We start from the raw sequence: 17,122 nt of genomic DNA, 5'->3' as shown, positions 1-17,122 counted from the left end.
TGAATTACAGCACTAAAACACTACGTCTAAACAGAGCTCCTTTCACTGGCATGCACCATGCAGCTTAACCTCTTGACAGTTATCTGAAAAAAATACGTAAAAAGCAAGGGAGAAACATTTGCACAAGTCCAACTCGAGCAATAACCAGCCAGGCCTCGGGCTCTTACAGCACTGCTGGCAGCCTGTGTGCCTAGCACCTGGCTTGGCAGCCCTTCCCCACACCACAGTCCCTTTGACTAATACAAATCACTTGTACGCTGCACAGCAGAAATGGGCCCACAGGATCTAATTCATCAAACCTCAAAGAAAAATTAAGAAAGAAAGAAAGAAAAATGTAGGCCTGAATGTCCAAACACTGTTTCAGTAACAGTATTTCCACTGTTAAACTTTGTGCAGAAGTGGACACCAACAACTTCTGTCCTCTTGGCAAAACCTCAATGTAACAGAAGGGAGAGGAGAGACCACGCAAACACAGCTGACCTCTTCTGTCAACTTGACCCGTTAAGCTGAAAGACAACTATTTTTAAGAAAAAACATTAAGAAAATCAATGGCACCACACTAAGAGTTTATGAGAACAACAATTGATTGAAAACCCTTCTCCCAGAGCTCAATAATTTTGTCTCAAGGTGTAAAGCCACATCAGCATGATAAAAAATTGCTTTTGTGCATTAGAACCAGCTAGCTGCTTTCTTAAGAAAGATGACAGGGGAAGCATTTTTTATTGCTAGGAGTGTTACAAGCCATATACCTGTGCCCCAATAATGAGAGCTGAAAAAACAAACCATAATAGATAGCCAAATTTGCAAATCCTTGGGATACCAAATTACTTATGCAGGAATATCACAATAAATTTGCTCTGAAATTGCTGCATGCTGCTTTGGGGTAGGATCTCTTCAGTGTCCTCCTAGGAACAGAACTTCTGTTATTCTAAATTGCTCTAATTAGCTCTCTTCAGAGCCCTGTGGCTGTTGCTATTAGATTTTCAGCACAGCAACAACCTTCTCCAGGCAACAAGATAGTTACAAAATGTACCTTTCAAATTAGTTAGCAAAAAGCTATGGGAACTCAAAGGCTATTCTATAACCAGAATAAGACGTGTGATTCTGTACTTCCAGCCTACAGAGAAACTAGGCAGAGAGAGTAGGTGTTACACGTTCTCTCTTGGGAGAGATTTCTTTAAATGTTTGCATTAAAAATTATGAATTTGGGACACATTAACTATCTTAGTAAGGCTCTCATTAAAAGGAAGGAAGGATATTCTCCCCTACACACACATCTGCATCTCACTACACGATATTTAAAGTCTCTGGATGCAAATAACAGTCTAATCTTTATAGTCTTCTTCTGTCTGAGACATTTCCAGGGTGTTACTGATCCTCAGACTCAATAACCCCTATTTGTAGGGATCCCTATATATATGTATATGTGTGTATATACATATATATTTTTAAATTAACATTCTGTATGAAAGAATATGTACCCCAACATTACACTGGAATGCTACAGGTAAGACCTCTCTTGTGAAATCTTTCCTAAAGGGCTCAGGTTTGAAAAACAAGTTTGATATCACCACTGAAAAGTTCAGTAACAGTCTTATAGCTAAATTAACATATTTTAATTTGAGTTTGTTATTTCCTGATAACTGACTTGAAAGGTCACTGCTAGACTATTTACAAAGATTTTTTTTTTTCTTCTTTTTTTTCTTTTCTCATTTCACTTCCTCCCACCACAGTTCAATGTTTGGTTCTGATCAGGCTGACACATAACATATTTGATCAGGGAAGATATGATACCCTTTCATTTTTAGCCTGAAAACGTTAATAATACAGCTCATATTTGAAACACAAATGTAATGGCATTCTGCCTGCTGGTTGAATATCAACAGATTATATCTTGGCATTCAGAGAAAGGACCAGTATTTCTTCATAGACACAGAAATGCCTTAATTTTTCATTTAATGTTTCAAGCACAGATCTTGCATTTATACCATTTTTCACCTCAAAAGATTACAAGCTTTTTTACTATATATTTAATGTTAATAACAATAAAAAAGAGCCTTATCATTCCTTTGACATTCTGAAAATATCACAGAAATTCCCTGTGCACTCTGAACAACTTTACTGTTCTGAGAGATTACTACCCTTAATTTGTAGTTGTGTGGAAACGGGGTTGAATAACTGCACGAAGCTGAATAACTGCATGAGGCCACAAAGTGAATCACAAGATGAATCAGGAATTAAGTCCACACCACTCGAGTCAATCACTGGACTGCACTAATTAGAGATTAAAACCACTTCTAACCACATCAAGTTGAAAGGTAGCAACTGCTTAACTTAACATTTTAGAATTCAGAATAAGCATTGCCTATCAACAAACAATATTCAAACCCTGAATGTATGTGAAAAACAAAAGTCTGGTTGATATGGAGAGGACTACTCAGGAAAATGCTTGTGATTGCACATCTGTGGCTGCCAGCCATGCCAAGCAGCAGGTGCTGAATTACTCCTCAGCTCAGTACTAACAAAAATAATAATAAACACAGAGCAAGCCACTAGGTGGCACTACAAATAAAACAGAACAGACTGCAAAGGCGGAAGTCAGAACAAAGCTTGCAAAAGTAATTTCTTCAAGGTGCCTTCCAAAGTGGGACAGTACTTACGGCCAACATCAGTCACAGTGCACAGTCTGGGTAACCTACATGCTTATCTGTAGTACTGTGTATGCTGTTCAGTCCTACACTCAGAATCTGCACCACCTGTGGGCTTTTCTTGACTGCTCTTCAAGCTGAGGAAATCACAACAAAATTCACTTTCATTGAGCATCATTTTGAATTTTTGCTTGGAAAAAGCCTGTGAATGATCATTTTGGGCAAATGGGCCTTAATACAGGAATTAGCTTGTTTCAAAGGTTTATTAAATGATTAATAAGATATACTGACAATAGGCTTTTCTCAACTTTGTTTTTAATTTTCTAATCAATCACTAATTGAGCACAGCTTCCAGAGGTGGTAGGCAGGAGAGAATGAAGAAAAGGCAAATAGGAAGCAGCCTGTTAAGGGTTTCAGGAAAGCCCAACAGACGGGAAATGAGACAGGCAGACTGGTTGTTCAGTGCTAAAAGGAACCAGTTAGTTTTCCAGGCAAAAATTTTAGAAGCCTCAGATCTAAAGACCAACTTACCTTTTCAGTCTCATTTCTTCACAGCTTTCTGTGGATAGCCTCCTTTACAGCTATTCCCACTTCTCTCCTTGTTCTCTCAGATCCTTCCATGGCATTACTGGCATCTTTACCAGGTTTCGTCAATTGCATCTTTAAGAATTATAAGGATGAAGCTTGGGATCTGTGGCTTATCTACTTGCCAGAAAGCAGCAGGCAGTCACTGACAGGGCTAGAGACACACTGGAACATGGCATGCAACCTCAATCTTTGCTTTGTTCTGTGTACAAGCTGCTGTGCTGTATCAGTGTCACGGTATAAAACTAATGATCACCAGAATGCAAAATCATTTGCTTGGTACTCATTGCAGAGATGTTGTCACCCAAGGGTGTTACCGGCACGCTTCTTGCTCTTCCAAGTTGTCCCTCAAAAGGAGAAATGCACATCTGTGTGACTGCCAGAGACAACAGCATTCCTTGGAATATAACACTTGTCACAAGACCAGAGGACCAGAATGTCCCACATCCTTTCTGCAATGGCCACAAAGCAGCACCACAGACAAGCAACCCTGCTGCACAGAGGCTGTGCAGAAGCCTGAGTTAACCGAGCAGGCTCCTAACTTCTGCAGGATTCCCACATGGCAAGCTTGATGGCTCTTCTGAGGCTTCTTTTTATTAACACTGTAATTACACACCTGAACACAGCAGGATATATAATTCACTGAATTTGCTTTACAGTATGTGCAGCTTCTTCATCCTCAGGACATACTTTGTAAATGCAAGCAGAAATCAGGCTTACAGCTGGGGCATATGCATCTGTGGAAAATCCAGCAACTGTTCTGGGACCTTGTAATATATGTGACCTTTTTCTTTCTTTTAGAGTGATAATCGCATGCTAACTGATAGCACTGGTGAAGTTAACTCGTGTATCACCGTGTAGGATTTGTGTGTTCCAGTTACGCTAGCCAGGCGCCAGATCCCCCGAGGGATGACAAGGACAGCCCCAGCGCCCCACAGCGCACAAAATGGCCCCCAGGGCACCCTCAGGCGGCACCTCCCGCCACAGGGGGGCAGAGTACAACTCCCCGCACGGAGTTCCCCTCCGCGGCCCGGAAGGGCCGTGCGTTCCACCCATCGCTCTCGCTCATCCTCCTTTCGGATTGGCTGCTGCCCGCGTCACTCCTGGAGCCCCCTCTCTTTGATTGGTAAATGCGCAGGTGGGCGGGCAGATGCGGTGCTGGGTAGGAAGGCACTATGGCGGCGGTAGCGCAGTGCGTGTTTGGCACGCTCCGCTCGCGGTCCCCGCTGCTAAGCCTGGCGCTGAGGTGAGCGCGGTGCTGCCGGGCCGGGTGCGTCGGTTGAGGCCGCGCTCGGGGCCTTCGGGAACGAGGGCCAGCCCTTCACCCTCGTTCTGTTGGGACAGGGCCCGGGCTCGGGCTCGGCGTGCAGCCCTGTGAGCCAGCTCGCTTAGGGCGTTGGGCCGGCTCGGCCTCGAAGCGCTCATGGGACCGTCTTGGAGGCCTTTTCTCGGTGTAAGGGCCGAGGTGCGGTGCGGCCGCTGCTCTCTTGCCGGGCCTCGGGCGGCTCTTGCGGGCCGTTGCATCAGGCAGAATGCGTGCTGCCGTGAAAGCGAGCTCCTGTGCCCTATGGCATAGGCTGGACCGAACGGGCACTCACGAGCTGCCCCGTGGTCCGTGTCTTGCAGACGAGTTGTTGTTTGCAGCAGTTCAGATTAGCTAAATTTGGTTCTTTGATGGAAGGTTCTACAGACAGATTCCACAGTTCTAGAATCGTTAATTTGTGCTCTTATGTGTGTTTGTTGTGCTTGTTGATTTGTCAGATGAAGCATCTAGGAAGCAGTACTGTCCTACAGGGTAAGTGGTCGATTAATACTCTCTGTGTGGTTTTTTTCCCCCATAGGACCTCTCCACGACTGCTTTGTGTAGCAACACAGCAGAAGAGCACTGGCCAGAACTTGGAAGAGGACCAGGGTCAGAGCCACAATGAGCAGAAGACTGAACCCAGTGCTGCTGAAAGAATGTTAACTGAGGAAAAGGCCAAACTGGAAGAGCAGCTCAAGGAAGTTACTGTAAGTGGCTCAGTCTGTGTGCATACCTCCTGGGCTGTGTACCTAAGAGTCTTGATTATAGCTTCTCAGTGCATAGTCTGAACGCAAAAATCCAACTGATGTTTAGTTAATGGATAATAAGCTGTAATCAAATAATTTCTCAAAACTTAAGAGAGTGGATTTACTGTAAGACCTGAAATGTATCCCGTCCTACTCTAAAACAAGAACTTTGGGTGGTTTCATTCTGATTTCTGGATGGAATCTTGCTTGACCTGTGTTGGTTCTCAGAAGCAGGGAAATTGCTTCTGAGAAGTTCTTTGTGATGCCAGGCAAAACAGCGTTAGGAATGGCAGTAAGCATATATAGGAAAAAGTTGACTCACCTGATTGGTGATAGGGCCTCTGGCTATAGACCACTCCTTCTCAGGAAGTAGCCTTCATCCAAAAGATGCTCTTCCTTTGGAAGCTGGCCCTTAAATGAGCCCTTCCTGTCACATGGGAAACACAGGTGAATATCTTGCACCTGTGCTTCCTAGGCCAGCCACCCTCTTCACCAGGTGCTCAGTCATCAGTTCAGGCTGCGACATAACAGTTCCCCTACAACCTGGAAATTTGTTCTTTAGTTTCACTGACTTCAGCCCACTTAGATTTTTGCTCAATGGAGAAATAATTCTTTGAAGTTCAGGTATGGCTTGGAATGCATCTTGTATGTATGTATGTGAGCTAAGAGTAGGTATTCTGAAAGCAGCCACTGACTTTTCCAAAGGTAGGGGTTAACAATTCTTAGCTTGTATATAATACTGTACTTATTACATGCTTACACAGTGGGAGTTTGAACCCATCTCTGTTAGAGATGCCTTTAAATGGGAGAGTAACGTGTCTGTGTTGCATTCCCACTATCCGGCCTAGTGAATCTTGCATTCTCTCTCATGCATGACTTAATGGAGAGTGAACAGTGCCCTAGGAGGTGAGAGGTGTGGATTAAACAAAAGCATAGCTTTTCTGGATGCGTGCTTTATAGAAAATGTCTTTCTAGAGCATTTGGGACTTTGAGAGGTAGCCCAGAACCTTCTGTAGTAGCAATGCCTATGAATTGTAAGTGGATTGAGATTCCTTTCTGCTGCCCTTAGGAAAGAACTGAAAGACAAATCGGGGAGATTGTTTAACACCTCAGTTGACAGTATATGTTCCTGGCTACGTAGGGCATCCCTTCAGTCAACTTCTTGATGCGAACGTCAACCTTACAGTGTGTGCAGGCCCAGCAGAGTTCTGGGTCAGGTGGTGCAGCACTGAAACACCGTTTGTTGAATCTAGTTCTTAATGCATCTCATGCTGCAGGACAACTTGCTAGGAACATACCTAAACTTAGCCTGATAAACAGAGGAGTCAGACTTTGTAGTTTGAAAGGTCTGAAAAACTTGGAGGACACTTTGGTGGAGAGGGAAGAGGCAGATTGAATGGTTGGGTTGGTCTTGTTTGCTAGTGTCAGAATACATAATACTTTATGAAGACTTCCTGCAAGCACTTGCCAGAAAAAGCAGAAATCTTTGGAAAAATTGGTGTATCTGTAGTGTTAAAAATTCCTGACAGCAAATATTGAGTCTACAGGCCAATCCTTACTTCTTTTCTCTAGCTTCTTTCTGCACATAAATGAAGCAAACAACTTTCTTTGCAACAAGGATACAGTGGTAATTGTCGTGTCTTCAGTTTGCCTAAATCCACTATTTAAAATTAATCTAAGAGTAAAAGAGAAATGCTGTTCTGTACTCACTTTAGAATTTTCAATGCTTCAACCACTTGGATTGAAATCTCTTCTGTGACTTGTTTTTCTGCAGGATAAGTACAAGCGGGCCCTGGCAGATGCAGAAAATGTGAGGCAAAGAAGCCAGAAACTTGTGGAAGAAGCAAAGTTATACGGTCAGTCAGAACTCTGTTTTTAATCTTTAGACCCAGGAATACTAACTTGAAAAGCAGAGCCTGGAAAATGGAGTTTACTAGCCTACAGTTTTGACAAGTTGTACTTGTAGTTATTCTGGCTACTTAGTTTAAAAAACATCTTTAGGGGAAAGAGGTTTAAAAATGGTTCCTCACTTGGTAATAGAATTACAATAGTCTCCCTTAAGATAGGGCAAGACTTAACCAATTTAAGTCAACAACTGTGAATTTTGTTTGAATTTGGCACCTGATTTGCTAAATGTACAGCATTAGGAGATGTTTCTAGTAAGGTTTGCAGCCTCAAGTTTGCCTTTTTATGCGCTCGGTCCCATGGCAGGCTTCAAAAACAGAGGGGGAGGATGGAATACTGGCATGCTTGCTGTGTTGCTTGTTTTGTTGTTATTGATGCATGGATTCTGAGGTGGTTCATTCTGTGGAGGTTTTCATTTGTTTCAGATTTGAATAACATTCCTCTTCTGGTGAAAGCCATGGCTTTCAAACAGGCAGTACAGTGGTAGGGAACATAGAGCTGTAGGCTTTAAGGAGTGCTAGAAACACATCTGCCTCCAGCAGCCAGCTCACTGACATCTGACACAGCGTTCTGACATTCAGACAGAATTTCTTGCTTGTGTGTAAACGCTGTAGCAAAAGAGCTTCCTTTTAGTACTTGTCTGTCACTCACTTTGGTTTGAAATATAAGCTACCCTCTCTTGATGCACTGCAGAGCTGTGTAGTTTTATTCTGAATGCAGACATTTTAATTTCTACATGCAGAATCTGCAGTTAATGTGTGTGGTAAGAAAGCATCTCTTTGTTTCATTGTTCTGTACCATTTTCATGGATGTTTGAATGCTTCATCCTGAAGTTCATTTGCAAAAAGCATTGTTTGATTGCTGTGCTGTGTAGGGCAGAAAGGCTTGGAGTTATCTCTGAGCCCAGAGATGTATGATAAAAATATTCAAATAAAGTTTCTCATTTAAACATTATCTCAGTCAATGTGTGACTGTAAGTTTCATCATTCATTTGGGATTGCTTTTTTTTTTTTTTGTTTTTAAACTCTTAAGGGAAATTCATTCTTAAACTTGTCCATTGGGAACTAAGTCCGTAGAGATGCAGTGACAGCTGTCTATAGAAATAACTTATGCTAAAAAAAAATAGAAAAAAATAAAAAAATCCCTTTCTGAACAAATTGCTGTCTGGTTTGATCCAGAGCGCTTGACAGCTGGTGTTTGGGACAGTTCTGCCCTAGCCATAGTTTTAGGCTGAATTTAAAGTTTTGATTCATTTCCTAATATTTTGGGAACTGACTGGACGCTTTCAGATACAGTTCTGTAAAAAGCTCAAGTCTCTAAATAAAATTGTGCAGTTGTTAAAGTGGCCTTTTCCTGAGAACTAGTTCATCCTTATAGATCCTGCAAGATGCTTCTGTAGTTCATTGTCTTCTGGTACTGCGCTCTTCCTGGTGAGGAGAAAACAAGTGGACAGAGTTATAAATCCCAGCCCTGACTAAAAGAAGAAATGAGCAAGGCTGCCACAACTCAGTGCACTTTGTCATCATCATACCTCTGCAGAGAAATGCGTTGTTCTGAGTTGTCCTGGTCTTTTGTGATTGCTTGAGACATTCTACCTTAAGTGAGATGAGTCCAGATTCTTCTAGGGCGAGCTGGAGATCAGCTTCAAAACTGCTGCTGGTCCAGGAATTACTCAGCATGAGGTGCAGCCTCTGGCTCACTCTGTAAGAGCGGTTTGTAGTGGGAGGGGGGGGTTACGAGTGTTCTGCTCATTAAAGGAGGAATCACTGTTCACCTCTTAAGATTCCTTGTCAGCCTGACTACAAGCTTTTTCTTCAGCAAACACTCTTTGTATCTCAGATTAAAGAGTAGAAATAGAGCAATATAATGCTTTGGTCTTCAGGTGAATCCCACCACTGAGAGACAAAAGATCCATTCCTTAACAGCAGGAAATGACGTGAAGTCATCTGAAGGTTTTGGTAACTTTTGTTACAGTTAACTGTCGATATCATCTCATCACTGTATATTTTTTTTTTTGTTGGTGATGGTTTTTAATACTTGCTTTCCTCCCTCCCCTTTCTTTTCCTTTCCTTTTTAGGTATTCAGGGCTTCTGTAAGGACTTGCTAGAAGTCGCAGACATTTTGGAGAAAGCAACAGAAAGCGTTCCAAAAGAAGAAATTAAGGATGAAAATCCTCACCTGAAGAGCTTATACGAAGGTCTTGTCATGACAGAAGTACAGATCCAGAAAGTGTTCAAAAAACACGGGCTGCTCAGACTGAACCCCGTCGGAGCCAAATTCGATCCCTACGAACACGAAGCGTTGTTCCACGCTCCCATGGAAGGGAAGGAGCCTGGCACTATTGCATTAGTATCCAAGATCGGCTATAAGCTGCATGGGCGCACGCTGCGGCCCGCCCTCGTGGGCGTTGTGAAAGACGCTTAGCTGCTCAATCAGAGCACTTAAAATGCCATTCAATTATTAAACAGCTGGATGGTTTTTCTCTTACGTCGTGCTTTCCTTATCCCTCTGTCCCCCAAGAGGTTCCGGTGAACCAGTTGAGGTCTCCCAGTGAAAATGAAGCAGACAATGACATTCTGTTGCTTAGCGGCCTTCAACGGTGTTCCTTCAGCTCTCTTCTATCAGTAATATTTGTTACAACCATGGCTACTGAAGGTACACATTAAAATGAAATGAACAAAATGCTCACAATTCTGCAATCTTGTGTTTATCACTATGTAAACTGAAGATCCAGTCAGTGGTTCAAATGGTTCCTTTCGCTTTGTAACGCTAAACTGCAAAAGTGGGTGAAGTTGTCCAGATAATCAATCTTCTGCAAGTATCCACTGGCTTTTTGGCTGATGTAAGCACCCATTTTTGTAGAATGCCTATTCAGAAACAATCCCTCTCAACAACTGAAATAGAAACGTTTGTGAATTCTGACCTGAAAATAAAAGGCAAGGGAGAGTGGACATCCTTTGTAATTGTTCAGCCCTTTTAGATCAATAGTCAAGTTGACTCAAGAAAACCATTTAATACTTGTATGGCATTGAAGAACCAGTACAACTTATCCTATCTCTGGATTTTGAATTTAATATTGTATAAATTGGTTTAAAGGATTTTGATAGACTCGTAACTTTCAAGCTCTGCAAATCAGTTTGTTATGCAAACTGTAGTTAAAACCCCTCTGAAAGTCAGAATACCTAAAGAAGTGAGTATCTCAGAGTTTGGTATCTGCTATGTTTAGAACTGCACAAGTAATTGCATTGTAAGTGGCTCAAACAAAAATGTGAACTCTGCTTCATTTCTTGTGTTTACTCACCTTGGATCTTAGGCTGCAACAGAGCTTTCCCATACACAGCTCTTGTCACGTGTAACTCCACCTGCTGCTGGTCATGTTGATAGGAGTGGATGGGACCTGCCAAACTACACCTCTGACAGAGTGTCTTCCCTCAGATCCTCAAAGCCCATACACTTAACGCACCTGAAATATCAGAGTTACACATGTTATTTAGGACCTGGTAATGTAACAGGACGGACTTCTGGATTTTCCATCCTCACTGCTGGCTGTTTGGGTTAAGGAGCTTCTTCAGTTCACGTGTCGGTTGAGACTGAGGTTTTTGTAATGAACTTACCAGCTCCTTAGAGAGTGTCTTTTTTGCACTACATTACTTCATTTAAGGTATTGCTAAACACAACTTACTGTTGAGTGTTCAGCACAGGACTCAAGCTCATTTCCTTAAAACTAAGTGAATTCTGAACATCTGAATGAAATAATTCCTTTTCCTTGGTGTGCCCCTTCAGAGGAGGTAGTGTATGGGAAAGCCTTTACTGAGCTCTCCAAGCACCTGTATGCTGGCAGATGGCAGCAGAATGCACTGAAGAAATAAAAATGTGAATGACTGAAGTTTAAGCATGAGAGTAGCTTACAAAGCTGCCACTGCTACCTCTGGCCTAGCTAGTTTGTTACAAGCACTTCTCCACATATCATCGTGTAGCTAAAATGCATCTTTAGTCACTACTGCCAGGGCTTTAGCTGATACAGTGAGGAAAAGGGCTATGTTACAAAGCAATTAATAATGGAAAGAAACTTTAATACAAGTTTATTTACCAATATACAATGCAAAAACCTAGTAAAATGCTGAGTGTGCACAACATCAGTTAGGTTTTACATGATTTCAGCACAGACGTTTGTGTGTCTGGCACAGCTACACCAGTACACCACGCAAATGAGTGCAACATTCCCTTTAAAGAAGCTGATGAGCCAGGGGTGCTCACCAGGTACCCTCCTTCACAGTATTTAATTCATCATCTCTTAAGAGCACCTGGGGCACACGCAAAAACACCTTGCAAGAAAGAGCAGTAAACCAAAAAGCTGATGCTGTCGGTTACAATTGCAAAGAAACCTGGTGCAGCCATCACACAAGAGAAGAACAGCAGAGTGCTTTCATTCACAAGGCCATTTACGGGCAGAGGCTCCAATGCAAACCTAATGCTGTTCTTAACCCTCACTGGGACTGAACAGAAGGTAGGGCAGGAGGGGCTGTAAGCAGAACGCTGTAACGAGCCCATCTGATCTGGGCTGTACGCACAGAATGAAGGCTAATGCTCCATTGCTGCTTGGCGAGCTGTACTGTAACACGTGGCTGGGACTGATGGAAGTACAGCATTACAGCAGGCTGACTGCTGCCCCTACCAGCAGCAGATCAGACTGAACAGCTGACGGGTTAGCGCTTTGCCATAGGCTTACATCAGTGCTGTTAGGGCAGATACTACCATTAGCATTATTTTTCGTTAGAAAATAAGCCAAGATCATTAAGCATAAAAAAAAAAACAACAACAAAAACAAACAAACAAGCACCTTTTCATGAGCGACATGAAGCCCAGGATATCTGTACAGTGCAGGAAGCACTTCCTGACAAACACAAGACACAAAGTTGGAGAGCTTTTGCCACGCTTTTTGTCAGCCCTTCACCACACGAAAAGCAGCACAGCTCTACTAAGTTGCCAGATTAAGACAACGGCATCTCAGCTCGAGAAAACAAAACAGCAGCTCGTAACAAAGGAATGCTTAGATTAAATCGGTTCCATCTGAAAATACAGGACAGCAGCATCCTCTAGTGCAAGTCACCTTTAAAATTAAAAGCATAGCTGACAATGAAACACTGCTTCTAGGGAAGCCCTTTCCAAGGGATCAGCATTTGCTACAGCAAACATTTACCACCTTGAATTTGCTTGCAAGTATAAAATAAATATCGATATCCATATTTCATACATTAAAAATACTTTATTTTACATTCATCTTGATGTTCAATAAGTTACGTCTAGCACCAAAGAAACATTTTGGAAGGGCTGAGGAATTCAGGAACTACAAAGAATAAATGCAGAATTCATTTCTACAACATTTAAATGAGTCATTGGTGCCTAGTTAATTTTATTTTTAAATTACTGTTCAGATGGGTTTTAGGCTATTGCTTCAGTTAGGCTTAGGTGTGCCAAAGCACTGTAGAAATATAAAATTTAGATCTGAGGAAGGTAGTAATAAATCAGAAAACCCACATTTGTGTTAAGCTCCCAGCTGCAGGCAGAGCTGAGGCTCCAGCACAGCACCGGTGCGATGCAGCAGCCGGAACCGCTCAGAGGAAGAACCAAATTGCATAACTCCAAAGCTGGAAAGGCTGAGCTTCCTTTCCACAGGAGAAGGACAGAGGAAATAATCAATGGTTTACACCTTCTGAACTTGTCTCCTGTGCTCTCTATACGTGCATATAGGGAGGAAGAGGTTCTTAAAGCTACTGGCACACTGCAGTGAGTTGCACTGCTTTGTCTCGAGCGCCCGAGAAGCCACTTCCAGGTAAGCCAAAGCATTCCATCAGAGAGCACACAGCCCTTTCCTTTTTTGGAGGGACGTAACACCACAAGCTCAAAACAAAAAGGCACTAGAGTTTTTTTTGTGTGTGTGTGTGTTGTGGTGTTGTTTTTTTTCCCTTCTCCTTAGAAATGCTGGCTTTATAACTGTACCCTTTCTATGCTAAACTCAGCGGTAACACTGTTCTGATAATGCTGGAGATACTGACTCAAAACCAGTTCTGGTCAGCACACCTCTGCCAAGCTGCAGAATTAATACTGTTCTTAAGATGTCATGGGCTCCTCATTGTGGCCCAAGGCATCAGAACCAGAGCACACCTCCTGTGTTCACATCCGTTCTCAACTCAGTCAGCTCCATCTCCTGGCAAATCCACACAGTGGAGCTGCTGCTCAGCTGGCTGCCACCCACTGCCCAGCACAGGGCTCAGGTGCAACAACACTGATGTCTGTCACACAGAATCAACTTTTTTTTTTTTTTTTTTTTTTTTAATTCACATGGTTAGATGCCAGCACAGGAATCTAAGAATGAAATGAAGATAAAAAAAGCCTTTTCCAGTCCTCCTTGAACACCTTTCCCTTAAGTGGTATACTGGTATATACCACTAAAACAACGGTGTGGATCAAGTGTTTCTGCTGTGCTCTGCTGCACTGTAACTCCAGCCCTGTCTGGCAGGGAGCACAGCCCTCAGAGAGCTCTGACAACACGACGTGATGCCAAAGTGACCACTGTGGCAAACCGAGATCCATTTTGCCAACCACAGCAATAACCTCAGCACATTTAGTCCAGCAGGTTTCAAGGTACATACAGCCAGAAACCTGCGATGGCTGCATCCACCACTCTGCACTCCAGGAGCACAGCAGCTGGACATTTTCATCTATATAAATTAATTTTTTTTTTTTAATTTTTTTTTTTTATAAACCAACCTCAGTGGCCGCTATGAGCTTCAGAATGGAGCTCCCTGTCCCCGTCCATCCCAGCTGCACTCAGGAGGCAGCTGCAGGTGCTCGGGCTGCGCACACTGGGCACAGCAGATACAGGAGGAGGGGCAGGTTCCTCCTGCAACTGGAAGTGGTGATTTCACCAGGGCAGCACTCTGTGTGTCCTAAGCCACAGCTGGCCAGAAGCAGCCACTTCACAGCAGTGCTGAGCCCAGCACAGAGCATACAGCTGCCCGACCAAGCATACACCGAGGTCAGGCAGCTGAAGGCAGCTCTCCAAGAAGCCTTCCCACACAGCACAAATACCTGCAGGCAACTCAAATACCAACCCCCGTCACGGCTCAGCCCCGCTGCACCCCAAAGAAGCTCTCACCCCACGTCCTGACACCTGCGCTGTGCTACTAAGGGCAGGGCTCCAAAAGCTTTGCAACGGCCACGCCAATCCCTGCACCCTGAGCCTGACAGCTCAGGATTTCTGCAAGCTTTGCTTGGCTGCCAGCACTGTGACAAAAACAACATCAGGGAGAAGAACTCATCTGCTGAAAACCATCTCCCACCTTCAAAAAAAATAAAAGAAAAAGGCAAGGATTATGGATGACATTGACGCTCACTTATCCAACAGTAAGGAGTGAAGTGACCACCCCAGAACTTTTGGACTTAAGGAGTTGGTTCACATGAAAGAAATCTCTTTGAGTAACATAACAAAAACAGTGTACTCTAACGAGCAATGAAATCGAATGGAGAAGTTTCACAATTCAGTATTTTTTGTGACACAAAGCAAAAGTCTACTCGAAGCACGGACCACGAACACTGTGGGTTTTTTTGTTTTTACTTCTTTTGTTTTGTCTGTCTGTTTTGAGTGAGATAATTTCTGTATCTCCGGAGAAGGCAGGAAAAAGAAGGGAGCCTGTCAGGCCTCTGGCGCGGTGCTCAGATGCGGTGGGTTTCATGATGCATCTCTGGATATCCAGCCACTCTCTGTTAGAAAATTTAAAATCCTTTTCTTCAGTACCTTATCCAAGTAGCTGGGAAGGCGACTCTTGGAAGGAATCCCTTGTCTTTTCTGAAGATGGTCTTTAATGATGATGGTTTTTACAGTCACGTATCGCGCAGGACTCAAATTCAGAGAGCTGCAAAGCACTTTTTCCCTGTCCGATAAGAGTTCAAAACCAGGCAGGTTTTCAATGGCAGCAAATTCCCCTTCTTTGCCATCCTCCTTCCCCCTCTTGGAGCTGGCTATGTTTTTGTTCTCCTTCCTCTTCTCTCGTTTATGTCTGGCTGCCTCATATTCCGCCGACTCTTCCATTTTGGTGATTCCATTTCTGCGATACCGCTGCAGTTCCCGGATCTTCGCTCGAAGTACTCTTTCCTTGTGCATGTTCTCAAAGAAGTCTTCAAACTCCTTACAGGACATGAACTGGTACAGAGGCCTCAGCTTCAGCCTCAACTCCTTCTCTTCTTTCGTGATCTTTCGTTTGGGAGTTTTCTCCTTGTCCTTCTTATCCTTCCCCAGGAAGGCCGGCACCAAGTTATAATCTCGCGCAATGTTCTTCCGCCGTTGTCTCTCCTTGAGTTTCCTTACATACATGTCTACGTGAGCTCTTTTCAATTCTATCTCCACATCATCGTCGTCGTAGTTCACCGACAGGCCGCTGATCAGAGTCTCAGCATCCTGATCGTATTCGATCTCGTAGTCGTCCCGGAGCGGCATGTAGCCCAGCTGCTGCTGCTCAGCCACCGATATGTCCAAGGGCGGGAGCGGCGTGGTCAGGCTGGGAGAGAGAGGGCCGCCGCTGGGACACGTGTGGTCCGTCACCCTGTTGGGAATGGTGTCGGGGATGCAGGCCTTCCCTAGGTTGCCGTGGATGTACATGCTCACGTAGTGCTCCATCACCTCCTGGGGCGTCCGGGATGCTCCCACGTGAGCGGCCATGTCTTCCTAAATGGAAAACAAGGAGGGGCAAGAAGATGGTTCCCATTACACCTTCATTGGAGCACGCACTCCTCCTTCCCCGTCCCTCAAAAACCGACTCACAAGACCCAAACTCTTCCAACAACAGCACCGCCACACAGTGAGGACCAGGTCAGCATTTACAAGTGCGAAAGGGACAGGAAAAGCATTGGGAACACAGGAAGCCATGAAAAAAAAAAAAAAAAGAAAGCAAAAAGCATCAGTGCAGCAAACTGCCTCTGAGCTGCCCCTGGGGAGATCAGCCCTGTCTGCTCACCATGCACACAATCTCTCCTGAGGACCCTTTGCTGCCTCAACAACCCAGCTCAGCACTGCGACGGGTCCCAAGCTCACTGCGTCACCCGCCAGGGCTCTGCTCACTTACAGCCTCGTTTTTAGAGCGACAGAGAAAAAGGAAAGTTAACATTTCGGTAAGGAAAGGGGAATGGCTTTAAGCTGAACGAAGAGATACTGAAGCTGTAGACGTAAAGAAGAAATGCTTCACCCAGAGGGCGGTGAGCAGGAACAGGTGCACGGACAGCAGCGGCCGCCCAGGCAGCCCGACCCCAGAGCAGGGCGAGAACCGAGAGGGCTTTGGGTTCCCCCCAGCCCGGAGCCGCGCCACGACACCACCCCAGGAGGTTTCGGAGCCGCCCCGCAGCCCGGCGCGGCCCGGCCCGGCCCTTACCCAATTGCCGAAGCCGAACTGCTCGATGGCGTCCAGCAGCAGCTGCTCCTCCCGGCTGCTCCAGCCGCCCTCCGCCTCGGCGCCCCACAGCGTGAAGCGGCCGCCGTCCACCAACTGGTAGCCGTGCCATCGGCGGTGCGGGCCGATCTCGGCGCCGGCCGAGAAGCAGTCGGGGCAGAGCTCGATGTCGGCGCACTCTGTGCAGCGGAAGCGCAGAGAGCTCACCTCGGCCAAGCAGTACACGCAGTACTTCTTCCCCAGTTCCGCCATCTTACCCCGCCCGCCACCGCCCCGCACGCACGCGCGGCCCCGCCCCCGCTCGGACGCGGCCAATGGCAGCGCTCCCGCAGGGAGGAGCCTCGCGCCGGGCGACCAATGGGTGACGAGGGCTCGGGCAGCCCCTCCGGATCGCGGCCAATGGGGGAGAAACGCCCGGGCGCGGGGGAGATTAAAATGAACGAGCGGCCGCGATTGGCCAAGCGCAATCCTGCTTCCTTTCCGGCGACCAAT

The 17,122-nt window shown here is 45.0% G+C and overlaps 2 protein-coding genes across 2 annotated transcripts; one reads left to right on the top strand and one right to left on the bottom strand.

The window, feature by feature from the left end:
* Positions 1-4,333: 4,333 nt before the first annotated feature.
* GRPEL1 (GrpE like 1, mitochondrial) lies at positions 4,334-10,465 on the top strand. The gene is made up of 4 exons (XM_010710385.4): positions 4,334-4,479; positions 5,075-5,243; positions 7,057-7,138; positions 9,265-10,465. The coding sequence occupies exons 1-4, from the start codon at positions 4,409-4,411 to the stop codon at positions 9,609-9,611; spliced, it is 669 nt and encodes a 222-aa protein (XP_010708687.1). The 5' UTR covers positions 4,334-4,408; the 3' UTR covers positions 9,612-10,465.
* Positions 10,466-11,252: 787 nt separating this feature from the next.
* TADA2B (transcriptional adaptor 2B) lies at positions 11,253-16,937 on the bottom strand. Its single transcript, XM_003205947.5, has 2 exons — positions 16,613-16,937; positions 11,253-15,912 (listed from the first exon to the last, which is right to left on the bottom strand). The coding sequence occupies exons 1-2, from the start codon at positions 16,880-16,882 to the stop codon at positions 14,920-14,922; spliced, it is 1,263 nt and encodes a 420-aa protein (XP_003205995.2). The 5' UTR covers positions 16,883-16,937; the 3' UTR covers positions 11,253-14,919.
* Between the last annotated feature and the right edge of the window lie 185 nt (positions 16,938-17,122).

This window comes from Meleagris gallopavo, chromosome 4 (assembly GCF_905368555.1).
Source record: "Meleagris gallopavo chromosome 4, MGAL_WU_HG_1.1, whole genome shotgun sequence".
Classification (NCBI taxonomy): Eukaryota; Metazoa; Chordata; class Aves; order Galliformes; family Phasianidae; genus Meleagris; species Meleagris gallopavo.
This window is presented reverse-complemented; position numbering and strand designations above follow the sequence as displayed.